This window comes from Sinohyriopsis cumingii, chromosome 3, assembly GCF_028554795.1.
Source record: "Sinohyriopsis cumingii isolate HCF-2022 chromosome 3, ASM2855479v2, whole genome shotgun sequence".
NCBI classification, from domain to species: Eukaryota; Metazoa; Mollusca; class Bivalvia; order Unionida; family Unionidae; genus Sinohyriopsis; species Sinohyriopsis cumingii.
Genome location: NC_142963.1, coordinates 1,028,549 through 1,048,849, shown reverse-complemented (window position 1 = coordinate 1,048,849; position 20,301 = coordinate 1,028,549). Strand labels below are relative to the sequence as shown.

The window sequence follows — 20,301 nt, the reverse complement described above, 5'->3', positions numbered from 1 at the left end:
GTTGACTAACGGTATTGACCTAGCTAATGTCATCAGGATCTCAAAACAAGCACATTTAAGTCGCGAGAAAAATGGCACCTGAACCATGGACAGGCACGAAGTTAAAACAGTCAGGAATATCAGCATTGATTCTTAAATAGATTGGGCAAGAAAGGAGAGAAGTGTCCTCCGTTATATTATTATATAGTACATATATGACAAGTAAACAGCCATACAAACCAGTGTGATGATGAATAAATGCACACACAACACGAGCCTCAAACTGTAATCGTTATTTTGTGTCTCTATCTGAACTTGGAATACCTTTTTTTTAATGGGTACCTGGTTATTACCCGAGTTATTAAAAATGGGTGAGTACCTGGGTACCCATTGACATCTTTAAAGACATCTCCCTCTCCTTGTTGTTGGTTACCCATCTGTTTTCTCTCCAAGCTAGGTAAGTCAGATATTTTCCTCTCAGGATTTAGCATACATGGGGATGAATTTCCTCACCAGCCTTGGAAGAGTTCATGTTCCCCCGAATCCCACCATCATAATGGCTGTTTTAGGCAATACTTCATTGGTTCATCTTTACCTCTGTCTCCTGGGAACTCTGAACACAGCTGCAGACTTGATTCGCCATAGGAGACTTTACTTGCATCATTTTTAGTTCTGCTTTTAGCAAACTGGAGAACACATGCACAGACCTTATATTGGCTTAGATCCCACTGGGATCTAGTTTTCATCACTACCTGTCTTGGTGACTAATTTTTGACTAGAGTCTTCATTCACACTCCCTAATCCCTATCTTTTCTGTAGATAGATGCAGGATGGGATGCTCGCCTGGAGCCAGATGGTCCAGGAAAGAAGAAATGACTTTTCATATAAACAGTTTGGAAATATGGGTAGTGTCTTTAGCCTTACAGGGTGTGTCAACCTTTTGAGGTATCATTGCATGATGGTCACCTCAGACAACACATCAGTACTAGCAAACTTCAGGCGTCATTGAGGTACACATGCACCTTCTCTTTGCATGGAAGCCTTGGAGGAGATCACTTGCTGGTTTTACCATATTCCGGGCAAAAGGAATATCCTGATGGAAAATTGTCTAGAGGGGGCCATTCAGACCTCACAGAATGGTCACTACACTAGTTGGTAGCAGAATCACTTTTCCTACTGTGGGGTAGACACTTGGTGTGCATCTTTACATCAGAACTGACAAACAAACTCCTCTGTGTTTCTCTTCAGTGCCAGATTAGAGGACCAGCTGCTTTGCCACGGTTAGGAGGCAACCTGCCTCCAGGGTTTACAGTGTAAAGTAAAGATTCTTCTTTGTTGGTGCAGTAGGAAATATGTTGATGCTAACAGCCCCCCTTTGACTGCAGTTGCAAATTCTTTTCTTCTTCCTTTTTAAGGAAAGAAAATCTTCGGTGTCCAATATTAAGGGTTATAGAGCAGCCCTTTCTAATACTCAAGTTCTGGAGGGTTTCTGCTGTGAGTGAAACCTCCTTTGAGTACCTTACCTGTAAGACTGTTTTCTTCATTTTCTTAGCATCAGCGATGAGAAGAAGTGAGCTTCATGCCTTTTCAGAGGAAAAGCATTGTTTACAATTCAAAGGTAATTATCATTCAGTTTTTCTTCTTTGCCATCCTGGGATTTTGGATAAGAATCAGTTACCTTCAGTAGCACCACGTCCCTTTGAGATCCCCAGTCTCTGGTGTATCAGTATTGGGAATGATCAAGATTGATGGCTTTGCTAAGTTCATACCTTTAGGTTTTATTTGGCTTATTTTAAGGAAGAATGAAGGGTTGGAAGCATCTCTTCCTTCCTACTAATAGTTGCTCAGATATTTCAGTGACCTCTGTTTCCTTTTGTCAAGAGAGCTTATCAGTCCCTCACTGAGAGGAACCTTTCTTTCATGAGATTTAAAGTCTTGGCCCTATTTTAATCACTCATCTTTGGATTATGTCCTAAAAGCCATCTTTTGGTGATCTCACATTACCTTTTCTTCCTTATACCCTTAACCTTTTGGCTCATCAGAGTACAGCTTACATGAGTGAACATCATTACAATAAGGTTCAGTAGATTTTTATACCAGATTTGTAAAGACCATCAGCCTCCTTCCTGTCTGATAAATTCCACAGTGCAGAAGCATCAGGTGTTGTATTACTGCTATTAAAATGTAGTCATGAGGGAGTTTAAACTAATTTAATTATGTATTACTTACCTGCCATTGTTGCAAGGATTCCCTCCTCCCACACCACTCTGACATCCCATACTCTGGGTCCAAGTGAAAAGAGGGTTGTATTCCATATGTTTGCTGTGACTAAGGTGTCAGACTGAGATCTTGTTCTTTTAAATTCTGGCCTTCAATTCTAATAATTAGTTTGAACTTGGAACTAGACCCCAGGAAAAGGAAAGCAATGTAATAGTAACAGATAAGTATTAAATATTTAGGTTAATTGCTCCCTCTTTATGATACTGTTCATGGAAGCCATAAAGTGACACACATTATAAGTGAGTTAGATTTTTATTGAGAAATGTTCAACAAGTCCTTATTGTGAAAGTGCTTAGAAAAAGGTTTTGAATGATGTAAACCACATTAAAATTGTTTTTAAATTTTTAGCCAAGAACTAAATTAAATGAAACAAATCAAGAGGCATTGATTGAGTAAAATTAAAGAATTTAATGCGATCCATGAAATTACATGTCATTCACCAGATGAGTTTGTTTCCAGGTGATGAACTTTATAATTGGATGCATATTCAGATTATGTATTAGCTTTCATAAAACTAGATCTAGCAGTGAATGGTGTAGATGCAGGTCTGCCATCACATAATATACCTGCAGGGTCTGTGCTTTTCGTTGTACCTCTTCTTACAAGCAATATGTCTTGGCTTATCTGTATCTACACTTACCACATTTAAGTGCATGTTTGTATGGGTAAATACAGTGTTTAAGACTTATGTTAGTGTTATAAAAAGAACAGGTATATTTTTTGGTACCTTTTCAGTGGAGTCCAGCAGTGCCTCTGTAAATTCAAACAACACAAGCCTAGTGGTGGATCTGTCTGACCTGGTAGAAGATACTGATGATCTTTCCATCTGCTCGGTAGACAGCAGTACACACAGTGAGGATGCAGTGCGTAGTAGCCCAGCATCAACGATTCTACGGCCCAGGTTTGGCAAAGAATATCAGAAGGTAGAAAGACGGCGGACAACAACTGATGAAAGTTCTGGTACTAGTCCAGCAATTACACCTCATTCACCTGGTGCTGCTTCTGTGTTCACTTTTGAAATGTCTGTGGCTGCCTCAGAAATCAGTACATCTACAAAAGATGGGGAAATACAGTCACCCAAGTTTGCGAAAGTCACACAACTGGAGCAAGCTTTTCTCAGCAGGAGTGAGAGAGGAACAGAACTTATTCAGTCTCCAAGAGCTTTGTATATGAATGTAGATTTGTCTCCCCCTGCCTCACCACTGCCCTCTACATGTTCATCTTTGCCTGCAGAACAGTTTGAGCCACAGCTTAATTATGCAGAAATTGACCTATCAGATGCCGGACAAACTGATTCTTTAAGGAAACGTTCTCCTGTGTCAAAGACACCACCAAGCAACATTGAATATGCAATGATAGATATGGTTGCTACGGCAGCAGCTCAGAAAGCTCGCAAGGAGCATGCTCAGTCACGTGAAGATAGTTTGCGGCGAGATAGAAAATATTCAACTTCCTCACTTGGTGCCAAAGAAAGACTTGGTTCCCTGAGTCTTCCAAGTCGTAAAGCTGCTACTTTTGCTGGTCAGAGTTCAAATTCAGTGGACTCTACCAATTTTTAGTATTTGACACCAATTTTAGTAGTTGACACGTGCCATAATAATGCAAGATAAATTAGCTTTATACAGTTTAGGAAGAAGTAATTTTAGTTTTATTCATCAAAAAGAGTTTTACAAATATGGGTTACATTTGTATGCTGCTTATTCTTGTGACATGCAAATCTTTTTAATTTTGTTTTCCCTCAAACTGAAGTTTAAAAGGATCTGTCCATCTCTCTCTCTGTCACTTCATACATACTTTTGTGCATGGGAAACTTAACTGTTAACCATACTTACTGAATGTACTCACATACAAGTCCGATCCAACTGTAAATTGCATAGACTCAGGTGTGTCAGCAGAACTCAAGTCTATTCATTTGATTAGGACTCACCAGTAGGACAAATGAGAGACCAATATCAGCTGTTGGATTATATGGCAGCAGATAAAGGTTTATGCTGCTTGCACTTGAACTCAACTTTTAAGCAAGTGTCTGTGGTAATCAGAATTGTCTCGTCTCTTAATTTAGCAACAAGGAAGAAATACAGTTATAAGATTTGCCATTTAATGGAAGATCAAAACCGTTATTGAACAAGAGGATATAGTTTCATACCATATATAAACTTGCTTATAACTCGAGACCAAATGAAAACCTCTCAAACCTAGATCTGCCATCACATAATATGCCAGCAGATGTGGGTCTCTTCAGTTTACTAGGAGTAATTGGTAGAACAGACAACATAACCTTGAGCTGCAGGTGCATTATCTGATGGCAGATCAGGTTGTATGTTGTTTTTACTTGGACTCAACATATGTATGAATATAGATGGTAAATAAAATATGCTTTCTGTGAGGAAAAATTCAAATCATTTAAAACTTTGTAAATTGAATTTCCCCTCAGAAAAAATAAAAAATTTAATTATAAGCAATGGTAAAAATTACCTCACCCTTCCCATCTTTGTGACTTTCTTTTCATGGGACTAAAACAGATGCTATACACTTTTTCATCTCATCTATCATCTTTTCTTCCATTATCATAAGATTATATAGAAAACAATTTTTCTAACTTAAAGGTAGCATGGAGATGTAATGATCATAATGTGGTATATTACTGGTCAGATAATCCTGATCCTAAAAAATCAGGCAGGGATTTGTGTGTTATGGAGTCTTTTTCACAACAATGTACTATATGTACTTGTCATTTTGATAATAAAAAAGACCATCATATGCTGTACAGCTGGATGATCAAAGACATGAGAGTCAAAACTCTGATCATCAGCCACCTGTGGGAAGTGAGAAAAATATTTTAAGATGGGTGGTTATGTAATGAAGGTCTGTTGAGACAATGATTATTTTTCAGTGACCTGAAAAAAGATTACTTTCAAGGTAGGTTTGTTCGTAACTTGATATTTATAGTCGTGCCTTTCTGAGTCATAGGTTAAACACAGTTGCTTACTTTTCCATACATTGAAGCATTGTTATTACATCCAGGTGAGCTTATGGTATGACTCTTTTGACCATCACGCATCATCCATCATTTGTCCTCTGGCATCTGCCATCGGTTGCTTTTTTCAGCTTTTTCTCAAATACCAGTTATCAGATCAGTTTTAACTAACGTGGCACAGAGTATCATGACATGAAGGTTTTTAAAGGTTTTGCAATTGATGCTGATCTGATATCAAATATGGCCACCACTATTACAAATAAAAGAACCATTAAACAACTTCTCCAAAACCATTGAAAAGAATTTGATCAAATTTAACAGAAAGCATCCTTGCATGAAGACCAAAGTTTGTACAGAAGGTGCCAACTAGCCATCAAATATGGCCACTGTTACCAAAAATAGATAAACCTTCTATTGTCCAACAACAATGGCTGTATTTAACTTCTTGCCAGATATTGCTTAACCAGACTTGGCACAGAACATCCAGTGATAATGGTCATTCAAATTTGTACAAATGATGGCAATCCACCATCAACTATGGCCACTATTACTAAAAATATATAAACCTTTAAATGACTTCTACAGACCACTAAGCATAGTATGAATAGACTTGAAGGCATCCTTGCACAAAGACCTGTCAAGTTTGTACAAATAATGCCAATTAAGCATACAATTTGTCCGCAGTTACTAAATTTGAGAAACCTTGAAACAACTTTTCCAAAACCACTGAATAGAATTTGACCAGAGTTGACAAAAAGATCTTTTACACATATACCAATCATGCCAATTTACCATCAAATATGGATGCTGTTTTTAAAATTGAAATTCTTTCATTAGTTTCATATAAAGGAATTTTGCCAGAATTGACAGATATTGGCATATTTGACAGAGATTGAACATCTTTCAGATTTATACAAAACATGCCATTTTGGCATCAGGTGAGGTTTGCATTTTACTAAAAGTTAAACATGCATGTAACTTTATCTTTAAAAAATGCTTAACAGAATTTGACAACTTCTACACAAAACATACTGACAGCAGCTGTCAGTTTTTGACAAATGATACTGATGTGACATCAGATATGGATGAAATACAGAAACAAGAGAAACCTTGAAATATTTGTTTTCATAATATATGGAAACAAAAGCACTGGAGAGAGTGCAACAGAGTATCCTACTGGTCCAAATTTCTTGCAGTTAGGTAGACGTAGATCAGGTGAGTGATGTTAGGTCCACCTGGGTGTTTTGTTCAGACTAGTGATGGAAACAACCTTTTCTAGATAGATGTACCAAAATTATGTTGAGCAATTCTTTTTATATCTGTTGTATAGCTTTTGTTACCTACAGTGCCAAATGTTTGCTGTTGTCTCAAATATAATTATTGGTGGGGATTGATTTTGACACCACCTTAGAGGAGTGAATGGATGAATAAATGAATAAATAAATAATGAATAAATAAATAAGTAAAATTCTTATTAGCTATAAAATTACTGTGGTAGTGTTTTAATTTTGCTGTTGTTATTCATTTGAGTGATTCAGGGTCACATGTGTGACATAGCTTCTCATTATGACTGCTTATTGAAATAAGAATAACTGTATAAAACTTGGTAAAAGGTTAATTGAAATGCATGTATATCATTTGACAAACACCTATGGACCCAAAGGCAAAATAGCTATGCAGTTTTGTAAATTTCCACCACCAGTATTGAAGATGTGTTAACAGAGACAGATGGAGGATGTTAGCATATTATTCCCACTTAAATGTGGGAATATAAAATGAAAAAAATATCATTAGATTTGGATATATCAATATCTATTATTCCAACTTAAACATGGGAATATAAAATGAAAAAAAATCATTAGATTTGGACATTTCAGTATCTATTATTCCCACTTAAACATAGGAATATAAAATGAAAAAAAAAATCATTAGATTTGGACATTTCAATATCTATTATTCCCACTTAAACATGGGAATATAAAATGAAAAAAATCATTAGATTTGGATATATCAATATCTTTTTGAGTCATTTAATAGAAATTGAACAGAAAAAATAAAAAAAGTAAAGAAAAATATACTGGTAGAACAGACACTCCTTTCTAAAGTTTTAAATTTGTTGATTTTCTCTAAATCTAGTGTTTTCACATTCAAGTTCTAGACATTAGTGCAGAGTTAGTGTTCTTACAATATTGTCAAGGAAAAGCCATGATACACTGCAATGCTAACAGATCAAGATTTCAATTTTATATTTATAATTGACTGGTTATGCACTTGTTAATAGCTGTCTGGCAGTAACTTCTAAGCTTGAAATAAATACAATAAAAATAAAGAAATGTTAATATGTTACAGTGTTACCTATCCAGAAAAAATCTTTAAATTCTCAATACTTGAATGTTATGTGATAAATTTTGTTTGTGTTAAGATACCTTCTTTATTTTTATCATATTTATTTCTTAACTTCAGTAACACTCTAAGAGTTATTCATTAAGTTTTATATAAAACAAAATTAAAACAATCATGTTGCTATCATTGATAAGTGAAACTCAGATTGACAGTAAAGGTGCCATATAAAACTGCAGTTTTGTTTTAGCAAGAGCAAAACAGACAGAGTTAATCAAATATACATGCCAATTGCAACACATTTATTTGTTTAAAATTGATGTCAGAAAAGCTCAGCTAGAGTTAAATAGATATTTACATGCTTTTCACTGTATAACATTTAGTTCAAATTTCTATCATTTGTTACAGTTTCATCCAATTTCACATTTTTGTTAAACATTATTATAAGTGACGGAAATTATTAATTTTTTTAATAAGTAAAAACTGATTAATGCTTCATACAGTTGTGTAGTCATAATATATTTTTTTGTTTATATTCTTTTTTTTTAGGTAATTGGTCATTTATTTGACATAATGAAAGTTATTTACATAAAATCATGTTATGGTGTTACATGGTCAGATGCTGTTAGCCAGCAGATGTGCTGTGCTTGTGTCTGTTTTGTTGCTGTTCAAGTGAACTCTTTCTACTTTTGCATTACTCTTGAACATCTCTCTCATTTTAATTTAATTTTAAAAGCAGAATTATGTAATACTATCTATAATTGCTTATAAGTTGAGTCTGTCTGCAAACAGCACAGACTTTGATCGACTGACACATAATGTACTTGCAGATTAGTGACTGTGTTGTTTGTTCTATTGAGAGCTTTAAACAAACTGCATAGACCCAGATTTCCTGGCACGTTATGTGATGGCAGATCTGGGTTTGTGCACTTTGCATTTGGATTTGACTTATAATCAAGTGCATGCAGTAAATGTGACTATGAAGATATAAGGCATAATTTTATCATTCATCTGTATCAAGTTACATTGATGTCTTGTAATTTTATGCAGTGACAGATTTATGACAATAGCCAGAAAAAAAACTCCCACATTATACATCTGACTGGTGTCAACATTTTACTTCAAAAAGTGTTCTTTTGTATTTTCTTATTAGCTCCTTATATGTTTTACAAACTATGAAACCAGCAAAAATGATTGAACACTGATATGTATGTAAAATAGTGCCACTAAAGTTTTCACTTATAGTAAGTCACTGCAAGTAAATTGGATTTTCATGCTTACACTGTACTGCAAAAAGCAGTTGTAAATGGTAGTTGGCTTAAATTGGCACAGAATGTAGTCCTTTAGTGGTTAAATTGGCACAGAATGTAGTCCTTTAGTGGTTAAATTGGCATAGAATGTAGTCCTTTAGTGGTTAAATTGGCACAGAATGTAGTCTTTTAGTGGTTAAATTGGCACAGAATGTAGTCCTTTAGTGGTTAAATTGGCACAGAATGTAGTCTTTTAGTGGTTAAATTGGCATGGAATGTAGTCCTTTAGTCGTTAAATTGGCATGGAATGTAGTCCTTTAGTGGTTAAATTGGCACAGAATGTAGCCCTTTAGTGCTTAAATTGGCACAGAATGTAGTCCTTTAGTGGTTAAATTGGCACGGAATGTAGTCTTTTAGTGGTTAAATTGGCACGGAATGTAGTCTTTTAGTGGTTAAATTGGCACAGAATGTAGTCTTTTAGTGGTTAAATTGGCATGGAAAATGTAGTCTTTTAGTGGTTAAATTGGTACGGAATGTAGTCCTTTAGTGGTTAAATTGGCACAGAATGTAGTCCTTTAGTGGTTAAATTGGCACAGAATGTAGTCCTTTAGTGGTTAAATTGGCACAGAATGTAGTCCTTTAGTGGTTAAATTGGCATGGAATGTAGTCCTTTAGTGGTTAAATTGGCACAGAATGTAGTCTTTTACTTTGAATTGTAGCAACAGCAGCTTTTAAATTCCATTAATTAACTTCTTGTTTGATTTTTTAGAACTTGTCTTGCAGTTGCCATATTTTTTCCCCACTAATGTTACAGTAATCTCAACCAGTCAGATAAATATTTTGAAAAGAATATGTTTAAATAATTTTATTTTGGCAACAGTGATTACAGTAACCCTTAAAAAAATGCCCTCTCATTTGCAAACAGCTTGGCAATATTTTGCACCACCAGATCAAAATCTATGTATAATATCAATTTGACAGTGTAGACCCTCGAGTCATGACCATGTCAAGTAGTCTTGAAAATGTCTGAGCACAAAATCTGAGCACAATCTTCACCATTTTATCTTCTAATGTTTTACTATGAAAGATTGAGATTAGAAATATCGGCATTTTAGGATTTTTCATTTGTGTGTTCCTCTGTATTCATGCCACATTTGAATGAGATTGAAAAACTCCACGTTTGATTTCATGGTTTTGAGTTGGAGATCAGTTTTTATGCTCAGACTCTTTTGTTACTATGGATTCATAAGTTACTATGGATTCATAAGTTACTATAGATTCAGTTTTGATTCCCACCATCAGATCAACCTGAATCAGTTATTCTTGTTTGTCCTTGAACATGGTACCTTATTCTGTTTTCCTCGGCATTGCATAACCTTGAAGGTGTTGATGTGCCATAAGCAGTCAAGACCACAAATACTGCTGGTAGATTATGCAATGACAGATAAAGGTCTGTACTGTTTATTATTTTAGATAAGTAGGTATGTAAGGTATAATAATTATCCTGGAGTCATTATATTTTATGTACTTGATACTCCATTATGATTAATTGATTAGTACCCTTCATTTCATTTCAAACAGATTTTAGTAAAGCATGCATACAGAATGTCAGTAATATGTTCTGAAAATCTGTTATTGGGGTGCTTTGAGCTAAGTTAAACCTTGTCTGAAAGTTCATGCATTAAGTCCTGTGTTTTGGTGCACTTTGAAAGTTCATGCATTAAGCCCTTTTTTTTGATGCACTTTGAAAATTCATGCATTAAGTCCTGTATTTTGGTGCACTTTGAAAGTTCATGCATTAAGTCCTGTGTTTTGGTGCACTTTGAAAGTTCATGCATTAAGTCCTGTGTTTTGGTGCACTTTGAAAGTTCATGCATTAAGTCCTGTGTTTTGGTGCACTTTCAGTAAATCTACTTCTGCACATTACACATATGATGTGCACAAAAATATATGATGGAAGAACATCAATATTAAAAAGAAAACAGCATTTTATTGGGGAAATCACAGAATGAAACTGTTTAGCATTTCAAAAACATTTGTTTGTTTTTTCATAATTTTAATTTTGAAAGTGATTTCTTTATGATATTATGCTAGTTTATTTGCTTGTAGGTAAATATACTAGATTTAGGTTGTAAACTATTTTATTAAGATCTTAGTGTCTGCATGCAGAACATGTCTTTTGAATGTACTGTTTGGAAACTACAAAAAAATTGCCAGCATTCATCATAACTCATGTCACTCGAATTCTTCAAATGTAGAAAGCATGAAGTAGCTAGAATGGTTTTATTTTTAATTTCTTGCCATTCTTGCCGCAAAATGCAAAAGTAAATTGATCAGAAGAAAAATAAAAATATCTTGATTCATTTAATTAAGAAAGGAACTAGGAAAAAAGATAACTGTTTTAGTAAAAGTGCTTATTTACCAGGAGAAATTAACATTATTTTGAGATAAATAAGATAAAATTAGAGTGAAAAATATAGCAAAAATATTCTTTTCTTGTTAATATGCTCAAATTATAGTAACAAAGATCCACTGTTGAATATCACTGATGACAGCTCTACGTGATAAGACAGTGCATAATTTTAAATGTGTTACTAATGTAGTTGTCCAGTATGAGTTATGTTGCTATCACATTCTTGGTAGCCAACTGAATGTGTGTGATGCAGTTAACTACTTTGAGTTGTGTTCATATCACGTTCTTGGTAGCTGACTGAATGTGTGTGATGCAGTTATCTACTATAAGTTGTGTTCATATCACGTTCTTGGTGGCCGACTGAATGTGTGTGATGCAGTTATCTACTGTAAGTTGTGTTCATATCACATTCTAGGTAGCTGACTGTGTGATGGCAGCTAGTTTATTCACCTCCATCAGAATAGTTACGATTGGTAGTAGAATTTATTAAGAAGGAAAAAAGAATTTTTTAGATGGCATTATTTCATGTAATGCATTTTTTTGTTTCAGTGCACAGTTTTTAATGACATGATTTTCCACAAATTGTTTTGTCCACATGGATCCAAGTTGACAAGCGTCAACAAATGCTGTGGTCATGATGTCATTGAAAAAAGAATTTCTTGAACAAAAGTGCTTCAGAATGGTAAACAAGTGCTGCAGTCATGGTATTATTGAAGGACTGCTTTAGAATAGGGTGATGCATAACATTGTTACATTCAAAATCTTCACTCCTGAAAAATGAAGGCTGAGTGGAGTTTCACAAATTGCTGTTCTTCATATTACATCTTAATGTATGTCTGTAACTAATGCCTATGAGGACCAACTTGTAAACAGCTTGCCAGACATATGGAACTTAATGCTACATTTCTCTTTCCATTTTAATAATACAGAATTATTTTTTGCAAGGGCTGTTAGGGACTACTGCATCAGTATTTGTCTGAGAAAAGGTTGAGATTAAAGTGTACAATGTCTGTTTTATCATTGTAATAGATCGAGGATCTTATACAAGTGAAATTTATGAAACTTGTTAAAATATTTCTGTAATTTGCGAACTTCATTGTGCAGATGATTGATATTATTTGATGAGCTTCATAAATTTATAACGTCATGATGTATTAGTACAAGTGTTACATGTATGAAAACTGATATGGGTATAGTAACATAAATAACACAGTAATCACGTGATAGTCATTTTATCTTGTCAAATACTTGAATTTTTTCTTTTAGCTTGCAGAATTTGAGTGTACTTGTGCTTTAGTAAATATGATCATTGATGCTGCAATTTTATATTTATGTTACTGTAGATATAAAAAAGATCTCTAAAGCTACAATCAGTTTGTCCCTTCCCTTTCATAGCCTCTAGATCTTTTGAGCTATATTTAGTTTTGTGTCTGCCCCATCATAGCCTCTAGATCTCTTTAAGCTATATTTAGTTTTGTGCCTGCCCTTTCATAGCCTCCAGATCTCTTTAAGCTATATTTAGTTTTGTGCCTGCCCTTTCATAGCCTCCAGATCTCTTTGAGCTATATTTAGTTTTGTGCCTGCCCTTTCATATTCTCCAGATCTCTTTAAGCTATATTCAGTTATCATAGCCTCTAGATACCTCATAGATCTACACTATTTCTATTTTTACAATTTGTACCAAAAATATCCATTACTAGCTAGTAAAAGCAGGGAGCTTTTTCATTAGTATCTGCTGTTAAAAATATTGGTGTGTATTTGTTCAGCGAATTGCTTTTGTCAAAGCATGAAATGTATGTTTTTATTTACTTTGTTAATGTGAGAGAATAGCTTTATAACATTAGTTAATTTAATATTTTTGTCTGAAAAATTTACATTTTTTCCAGCAGCCAAATATGTTACATTTTTACAGGTGTAGGATAAAATAATTTATTATCCTGCCATTGATCTTTATAAATTAACATGCCACAGAAAATCACATGGACTTACCTATCTCATTGAGAGCTAAGAGCTTGTTAATAAGAAAAATAATTTAACATAAAAAGACTGGACATTATTATCCGGAGAACATTTCAAAAAGTCCAGATAAACAGAACATTTGGATACTTGATGTCATATTAATGAGGAGACCATCCTTGTTCGCAAATTTGCAGTCACTTCACTGGTAACTTGTTTCATGAAAGTTCATTGACAGACTTCCATAACAACCTTTTTTGGCTGTTTGTTGGTTGTTTTGTTTTACATCAGTACCAGAACAGTGATTAAAATTCATTTGCTACCTGATCTGTGCAGGAAAACCATAATTTGGAATCCTTTATTTTGTATATGGAAATTTGTAATTCTCACTTGAAAAGTGCAAAACAGTCATAATTTAAAATGATGACAGAAGCCCAATTGCTCTCTTCATGAACAGTGATGACAGAAGCCATATTGCTCTCTTCATGAACAGATCTACCGGCCATCATCCAGAAGAGCTTTTGTGATGGTCTGTTGTCCCTCCATCATCTGATGTCAAACCATTAGCACAAGTTTGTTATTGCTACTCCTCTGAAACTACTGGTACTTCGATTATGACCACGAAACTTTACGCACACTTTCATCCATGGTCTAGTTGGGCCTGGATGAAAATGGTGCTGCTTGCACATCCAATATGGCCATCACAAGGACCATCTTGAAAATCTGATTACTACTCCTCAGTAAATGGTCATTTCTCACTAAAAGACTTCTTACAATGTCTAGTTGATCCTATATAAAAATGATGCTGATCTGAAGTACAATATGACCACCACCACCACATCTTGAGAATCTTGTTATCGCTACTCCACCTGAATAATCATATCAATATGGTGTTTTTACTTTAGACTTCTTATAGTACCTACTTGGTCCTAAATGAAAATGGTACTGATCTGATGTCCAATATGGCCACCATGGTATTAACTTTTAAAATCTTATTATTGCAAGTCCTCCTGAGCAGAAAGTTATATTGAAATGGAGTTTTCACCAAAAGACTTATTATGATGTCTACTTGTTCCAAAATGAAAATAATGCTGATCTTGAGTCCAATATGTCTGCAGCAGTTGCCAGCTTGAAAAGCTTGTTATGACTACTTCTCTAGAATAAATGGCCATATCATTATGGGGTTTTCACTAAAAGACTTCTTATAATGTTTTTCTTGTTATTGAGATAATTATGATCTGACATCTGATATGTGACTGTCTTGAAAATATTGTTTTAGCCACACCTCTTAAAGGGAAAGTCATTTTCACATGTAGTTTTTGTAAGACAAGTTCTTGTGGTGTATCTTGGTCCTAAATGAAGATGACCAACCATGGTTACCAAGGTGGCTGTCTTAAAAATATTATATCTACTCCCAAATGGATGAGGTTTTCACCAGTAGGTTTCTTCTGATACCTAGTTGGTCCAAAATGAGAATGATACTTAATCATACATGCAGTATGGCTGCGATGACAGCTATCATGAAAATCTTGTTGTCACTACTCCCCCTGAATGGATGATAATTCATTATAACATGCATTTTTGACCAACAGACTTCTACTTTGTCCTTGAAAAAATGGCACCAATTTGAAATCCAAAATATGTCCAGCAGAGCAGCTGTTTTGAAAATCTTGTTAGAACTGAAGAATATCAGAGATGGTTTCAACACTTAACAGTTAATAAAAGGAAGAAATGGTGTTGTCTTGAAAAAAGAAAATTATTTTTGCACAGTAAAGTATCAGTCCCTCCAAGGGACTCTTTAGTTTGTGTCAAAGTCTTGCATGAAATGGAAATTTGCACTTTTCAGAAGAAATGCATCTTTGTTGTAAATCTTGGGAACAACTTTAAAGATATTTAATATACAGTATATACTCGCTTATAAGTCAAGTCCAACTGCAAACAATGTAGATACTTATCTGCCTTCACATAAATGTCAGAGTGTATGTTTGTTCTAATGATTACTGCAGCAAAATGAATAGACTGAGATCTGCCAGTGCATTATGTGATGGCAGATCTGGGTCTGTGCACTTTGCGGTTGGACTCGATGTACAAGTTTAGATAAATATGGCACCCAAGAAGGAATGGTTAAATCCAGTCCATCTGCAATCACATAATGTGCCACCATGTGAGTGTGTTAGTTTCAGCTTCTGATTTCAAGCAAACTGTTTGCCAGTACATGACCTAAATAAGCAATCCAATATCATAGTCCATTAACTAGACTTTCAACAAATTTCTTAGTTAATCATGTCACAACAGCAACATAATTCTTTCCCATGGTACTAATTTTGGAAAACCTCTGATGGGATGCATCATGAGTAAAAAGTATGAATTTTTGAATCTTTGCTCAGAGATAGTGGATTCATAGTTATCTACCATCTTACAATGACCCGATGTGCAACAATAGTCAGCAATGTTAACAGTGTGAACCCAAATCTGCAGACACAACATGAAGTGGCAGATATGGGTCAATGCTGCTTGATGTTGGGAATGTTTTAATTGGTGAAATTAAGGGTATAACCCCATCTGTGTTTGTTACTTGATTAAATTGATATCAGTGACATTTGTTTCTCTGAATCTTTCTAAGAGGATGACTTCGCATTATATTTAATTTTGTGATTTTTGGGGGGGAATTAGTAGGCTAGCATTATATCAGCAAAGTGCCAGGACCTTTACCTTCATTGTGTCATGACTAATTGGTATAGTAAATCCATAGGGACCAATAAAATTCATTCATTATCATTAGAATTTCTTACAAGCATAAAAAGAATAGCACACTGAAACTTATCAAGACCAAAACCTCAGTAAATTGAAACCCCTTGAAACTGAAAACTTCATTGAACATTAACTCAAACCTAAACCTTTCTCTACTTTGAAAACAACAACAAATGTTTCACTCCAGATGTCTATGTTACACTAAAAGGAACCTCATTAAAACTGAAACTTTACCCAATCATGTGGTAGCCAGTGGTCAGTCTAAAGCCATGCATAGTGAAATTAAACCAAGCTTACAGATGCAATGAAATACAGATTATCACATATCTGTTTCAGAATTTACTGGTGATTGATAATTTGTTCAAAACATATAGATTTACATATTTACAAGTATGTGCAAAGGCACCTTATCAAATCTGATTCCAAGGTAAAGGTAACAGACTCAAATGGAAAATGCATTAAAACCAAAAATAAATTTTGTTCTTGAGATATTTTGGGTTTTAGTGGTTTTGTTGTAATGTGGACCAAAATCAGTACATTGTCATAAGCATTACTTTGCAAATTCCAAGGTCTTTTAGATAATATCAACTTCATTTCTGTCAGTTTAATTTAATTTCAGTTATTGTTGCCTGGAGATTGAACATCTTATGAAATATTATTGTAAATCAGCTTTTGAATAACAATACTTTGGTAACTTTACAAACTGAGTGATGTTTGTCATCAAATTGTTATTTTTTTAACCAATACATTTTATTTTCTGTGACCCTTATCTTGTAAAATTGCAACCAATTTATAAAATGTCATTTGTCCAGTTTAAAGGAAATGTGTACTATGTTACTACTGCCATATACATTTATGTTCAATAACTGCCAGTCATGGGAGCTAATTGGTCAGCTTGCCAGACTTGCAACTGAAATGGTGCAGGTTACAATCCTAGTAATCAGACCATGCTGGGTATGCTACTGTGGTGTTTTCATGGGTAAAAGACTTTACTCAAGTTGCCTTTACAGTAAATAAACCATACCATATAAACACCAAACTGACCAATTGATGAACTGCTAGTTTCAAAATTTGAAGACTATATCATGCCAGTTATTTTTTGTGTCTCTTTTTTGTTGTTATTCTCATGATATTGTTGTTTTTCTTTTTGTAGAGAATAAAATCTTTCATTTGATACCTACCAGTTATCAGTAGTTTTGGGGGCGTTTTTTCGGTATTCATTTTGATACATTTAATTGTGAACCTTGAATATCATTTACGATATATACTCATATACTGGATCCAGCTGCAAACATCACAGGCCAAGCTCTGATGTTCTGGTAATGTGCTGGCAGATTTGGGTTTATTCAGTTTCATAGGAGTAATCAGTATAACAAACAACATAGACCATGATCAGCTGGCACATTATACAGCTGATCATGGTCTACATTATACAGTGGCAGATCAGAAGCTCTGTGTTGTTTATCATTGAACCCAACTTATGAACAAATTCATTTATGTATGGCAGTCTTCATCCTGGGGCTAGTTTGACACTTTTTGCTACTTTTAATGAGAAAAAATGTATTTGAAGCAGATACAATTGTAACATTTTCGAGCACTTTTCGAATGATGGCTTGCTTGTTTTAGTGCTGTATAGTTTATGGTTAGAATTGTTATATCTGCTTGAACCAAGTTTAAGGATGGTTGCTTCTGAAATGTGAGTGTTCAACATTTTGAAAAACTGGTAGTTTTACATACATGTAGTTCATTCAGATTGGAGGTGATCCTGAATTATTAAAGAATCCTCTACAGGTTGGTGTGCATTTGTTTGCACTACATTTATTTCAGTATCTATCTCCAAGTAAGGGATATTATGTTGAAAAATATAAGAAACAGTTCATTGTCACCAACTGCCCATGAAATATTTGCTGAGTAACAGTTAATCTAATTTGCACAGATTTTAAAGGTCATAGATTTTCCTTATTAGGTACTTCATCAAATCTAGGACAATTGTAGAGCTCACATAGGAGTTCAGACGTAATATCTGCAAGGCCAATTTACAGTATGATGTAAATCACTAATAATTTCCCACGTTTGTCAAATAAATTTCATTGACACTTTCACTTTTGTTCACGGCTATGTTCATGTGAATATTAAAGGTGCATAAATAATTTTACATTTGTATTATTCAGTAAGAGAAGGAAGATGCAATCACGTCATCTTGTGTCCTGACTCTACTGAGGTAATAAGCTACATCGTATTGAAGATGCAATAGTGTAATGATTATGTCATTATGAAGTGCACTGTAAATGTTGATGACATCCTTAAGACTGGTGCCAAAGTTTGCTACTGGTCCCACTTGTGCAAGTAGACATAAAGCTATGCTCAAATAGTGGAAAACTCTGAGCTTTTGAAGAACCAAAGGCACAGATCTGTAAAATGGTCAGTCATAGAAAATTAATCAAGGAAATCAAAATCGCAGATCAGATAAATAACCAGAAGATCAGAATGGTCATATATTCAAGGCCAAGATCTTTGTAAAATTCAAAGATCTAACAAGGTAGTTAAGACAGCAGCACCGATATGTCCAAACTCCAAATATCCAAAATGGTCTGTAAGTCAAAAGTAACAGTGTAGCTACCGTATAGAAAGAGTATGCAAAGCATAGGGACCCACAGATTATTTTTTACATTATAGATTAGGCAGGGGCCCATTGGTAAACTTTGCATAGGGGCCCAAATATCCTGGCTATGCCACTGGTCAGAAGTGCAGATCTGTCGTAAAGTTCAAAATGGCTGGTAAGGCAGTAACACAATTTTTCCAACAGCCAAAGATCCAAAATTGCTGGTAAGCAAGAATCATGGATCGGTTTAATAGTCAAAGGTCCAATTAATTTTTGAGGCAATAGTCCATCTGCAAAACTTTCGGGTAACCATAATGTCATGTCAGACTTTGCAGATAATCGCTTTTATCAGTATTCTGAAGGTTTCATGAAATAATAGCTCCGTACCCTGCTGTCTGGATCTATGCATACCAGTATTGGCAGACTTCTTATGCGGGTGTGATCATCTTTCATTAGAGCAATAAAGAGTCTTGTATAATATGAGTGGCAGAATAGGATGTTTCAATATTTATGTTCATGTTTAGTCATGTTCATATTACTATTGTATGTCTATTTAGCATATATTTGTTAATTGCTTGCCCAGAAGATGAGACCATGGGCCTTTAGTTCACACTTGTCAAGGGTGCTTTTTGTCTTTTTGCTTTATGTTCAGTAGCTGCAACAACTGATGTGTTGCTTGTTCAAAGCTCATTTATTTATGTGCAAAATAAATTTATTCAGTCAGTTATCTTTTCTTGTTTTATTTATACCTTTGGATTAAGATGGAGCAATTCATGCTCTAATACCCATCAATCTGTCCATTTTTAGCTGACCAGGACAAAACCAAAGTAGCATATGGTATAGCACTGCATCAACCTATCCATTTTCAGATGACCAGGCCAATGACCAAGCTAGCATATGGTACAGTGCTGCATCAACCTGTACATTTTCAGCTGACCAGACCAATGACCAAGCTAGTATATGGTACAGTGCTGCATTAATCTGTCCATTTTCAGCTGACCAGACCAATGACCAAGTTAGCATATGGTACAGTGCTGCATCAATCTGTCCATTTTCAGCTGACCAGACGAGTGACCAAGCTAGCATATGGTACAGTGCTGCATCAATCTGTCCATTTTCAGCTGACCAGACCAGTGACCAAGCTAGCATATGGTACAGTGCTGCATTAATCTGTCCATTTTCAGCTGACCGGGACCAGTGACCAAGCTAGCATATGGTATGGCATTGTATCAATCTGTCCATTTTCAGCTGACCAGACCAATGACCAAGCTAGCATATGGTACAGTGCTGCATCAATCTGTCCATTTTCAGCTGACCAAGCTAGTGTATGGTACAGCACTGCATCATTCTATCCATTTTTAGCTGACCAGGACAATGACCAAGCTAGCATATTGTATGGCACTGCATCCATCTGTCCATGTTTAGCTGACTAGGCCAATGATCAAACTAGCATATGGTATAGCACTGCAGCAGTCAGTCCATTTTCAGATGACTAGGCCAATGACCAAGCTAGCATATGGTAAAGTGCTGCATCAATCTGTCCATTTTCAGCTGACCAGACCAGTGACCAAGCTAGCATATGGTATGGCATTGTATTAATCTGTCCATTTTCAGCTGACCAGACCAGTGACCAAGCTAGCATATGGTACAGTGCTGCATCAATCTGTCCATTTTCAGCTGACCAGACCAGTGACCAAGCTAGCATATGGTATGGCATTGTATTAATCTGTCCATTTTCAGCTGACCAGACCAA

General features: G+C 35.0%; 1 protein-coding gene across 1 annotated transcript in view; it reads left to right on the top strand.

Annotated features, from left to right (window-relative positions):
* LOC149802327 (uncharacterized) overlaps positions 1 to 19,275 on the top strand; it is a 138,914-nt gene extending 119,639 nt beyond the window's left edge. The window contains exon 8 of the mRNA XM_089951541.1: positions 2,995 to 19,275. Within this exon, the coding sequence (XP_089807667.1) occupies positions 2,995 to 3,818 (824 nt within the window). The 3' untranslated portion in view covers positions 3,819 to 19,275. The remainder of the gene's footprint in view (positions 1 to 2,994) is intronic.
* The last annotated feature ends 1,026 nt before the right edge of the window (positions 19,276 to 20,301 follow it).